This window comes from Ochotona curzoniae, unplaced genomic scaffold (assembly GCF_017591425.1).
Source record: "Ochotona curzoniae isolate NIBS_2020 unplaced genomic scaffold, NIBS_Ocur_1.0 contig_1122, whole genome shotgun sequence".
NCBI classification, from domain to species: Eukaryota; Metazoa; Chordata; class Mammalia; order Lagomorpha; family Ochotonidae; genus Ochotona; species Ochotona curzoniae.
In genome coordinates, this window is record NW_024464955.1 from 85,232 (window position 1) to 87,039 (window position 1,808).

A 1,808-nucleotide genomic window follows, 5' to 3' on the forward strand; every position below is an offset into this window, starting at 1 on the left:
AGGAGCTTCTTCCAGGTCTCCCATGTGGGTGTAGGGTCCCAAGGCCATCCTCAACTATTTTCCGATGCCACAAGCAGGAAGCTGGATGGGAAGAGGGGCTGAATGGATTAGAACCAATGCACAAATGGGATCCTGGTTCATTCAAGGTGAGGACTTTAGCTGCTATGCTACTGCACCAGGTCCAATTCCCATTTTTAAGAGAAAGATTTCATTATTCTTGTATAGCACTGATATCTTGAAGGATGTAAGAAGATTTCTAATTTTTTTTTAAGTCGACAGGTCTTTATTAGGGGTTGCCAATCACTGGGAGAAGGCCATGATGCTGATGCTGGACATGCTGTCAAAGTCTATCTTTTCCATGATGTTCTTGGGCTTGATGCTCTCCTCCTGGCTGCAGATGAAGATCTGGACCGACTTGTCAGCACTCCAGCCATATTTACTCATCCACATTTTCAGCTGACTGTCATTCAGGTCCCCAAGCATCTCTGACAGCAGGCAGCGGTCAGTGTACTGGTAAGTGATGTCCATGACGTGGCAGATGAATTTGTGGACAGAGTCTTCGAAATTGGTGATTCCTTCCAGGAGGTCCGTGTTCTCTTCCAGGGCTTGCCAGAAGGCCTGGAAGCGACAGGTCTCCAGCAGGTCTCCAGGGTACAGGATCTGCCGGATTGGCCACTCTTCTTCTTTTTTCTTTTTTTTCTTTATTGATTACATTGTATTATGAGACATAGTTCTATAGGTACTGGGATTCCCCCTCCCCTAGCCCTCCTACTATGGTGGATTCCTCCACCTTGTTTTGTAACCACAGTTCAAGTTCAGTTGAGATTCCGTCATTGTAAGCATATACCAAGCATAGAGTCCAGCATCTTATTGTCCAGATAAGTTCAACATCGGCCACTCTTCTTGATGGGCCTGGTCGATCATGCACTTGCACAGGGTGAAGTCAGCATGGAACAGTTTGGTGAGGGCCTTCAGCAGGATCTGGGCCATGACTGTGGTCTGGAAGAGGGCTGGGTTGAACTGATACAGTTTCAGCACAGCGAGATTGGCCTCTAGGCTGTAGGTGTTCTCCTTGGCCTGTGTCTCCGGGTAGCACTCCAGGGTGGCCAGGTTCTCAGGATTGTATCTTTTGATCCCCTTGAGCAACTTACTCACGTTTTCTCTCATCTGCTCAAACATCACCATGGGCTCGCTGCTTTCACCACCACCATGGCCACAGGACCCAGTATTTTCAGACGCTCAATAGAGGAGGTCTCCCAAGACCGGAAGAGAAGGGAGATTTCTATTTAATGTGGCATTACTTTATTTTGATATTTTCTTTGATTATACGTGACTAACACACATTAGTGACATTTTGTGCATGATTTGTGTTTTTGGTGGTAAAGATGGAAACAGGGACCAAGATATGTTGCTAATGAAGGCAGAACTTTGAGATGTATGTGGCAAGTGAGAACCTTGACATAATGTGTGTGGTAAGAGATTCAAGGGCGTCCAGTACCTCAGTTTGAAAGTCCTGTTGGAATAATTAAAGGACAAGTGAAATCTTGACATGAAGTTGTCTACTACTGCCTCATGCTTGGTGGCAGGAGGTGGTGGAGTTGTGGTGTGTGTCTGCCTGTGTAGAGATAGCCCTGCTTGTGTGCATCTGCTGTGGTTGTGTGCAGCTTCAACTTGGATGAAGGATGGGCAGGAAACCTTGTCCCAGTGTCCGCCATGAGACATTCAAACTCCAGGTGGTCGATTGTGTGTGTGTATTTGTGTAGGTAGGTAGGTACTTTTAATTATTCTAAAATTTTTAATTTTTTAAA

At 45.9% G+C, this 1,808-nt stretch overlaps 1 protein-coding gene across 3 annotated transcripts; it reads right to left on the reverse strand.

Annotated features, from left to right (window-relative positions):
• Positions 1-269: 269 nt before the first annotated feature.
• LOC121166881 (eukaryotic translation initiation factor 3 subunit K-like) lies at positions 270-1,185 on the reverse strand. Of its 3 annotated transcripts, none has more exons than XM_040996224.1 (3): positions 1,127-1,185; positions 906-1,027; positions 270-683 (listed from the first exon to the last, which is right to left on the reverse strand). In XM_040996224.1, exons 1-3 carry the CDS (start codon positions 1,183-1,185, stop codon positions 301-303), a joined length of 564 nt encoding a protein of 187 aa, XP_040852158.1. In that variant the 3' UTR covers positions 270-300. The 3 variants fall into 3 exon arrangements, with proteins under 3 accessions (XP_040852158.1, XP_040852148.1, XP_040852142.1); XM_040996214.1 differs by having other exon boundaries at positions 270-462; positions 541-683; positions 906-1,185; XM_040996208.1 differs by having other exon boundaries at positions 906-1,185.
• Between the last annotated feature and the right edge of the window lie 623 nt (positions 1,186-1,808).

Bases quoted from the DNA above. Each gene is read 5' to 3' on its own strand.
- LOC121166881 (XM_040996208.1), bottom strand. From the start codon at position 1,185: ATGGTGATGTTTGAGCAGATGAGAGAAAACGTGAGTAAGTTGCTCAAG. The intron at 684-905 runs AAGAAGAGTGGC...AAAAGAAAAAAG, and splicing joins CATGATCGACCAGGCCCATC to AAGAAGAGTGGCCAATCCGG.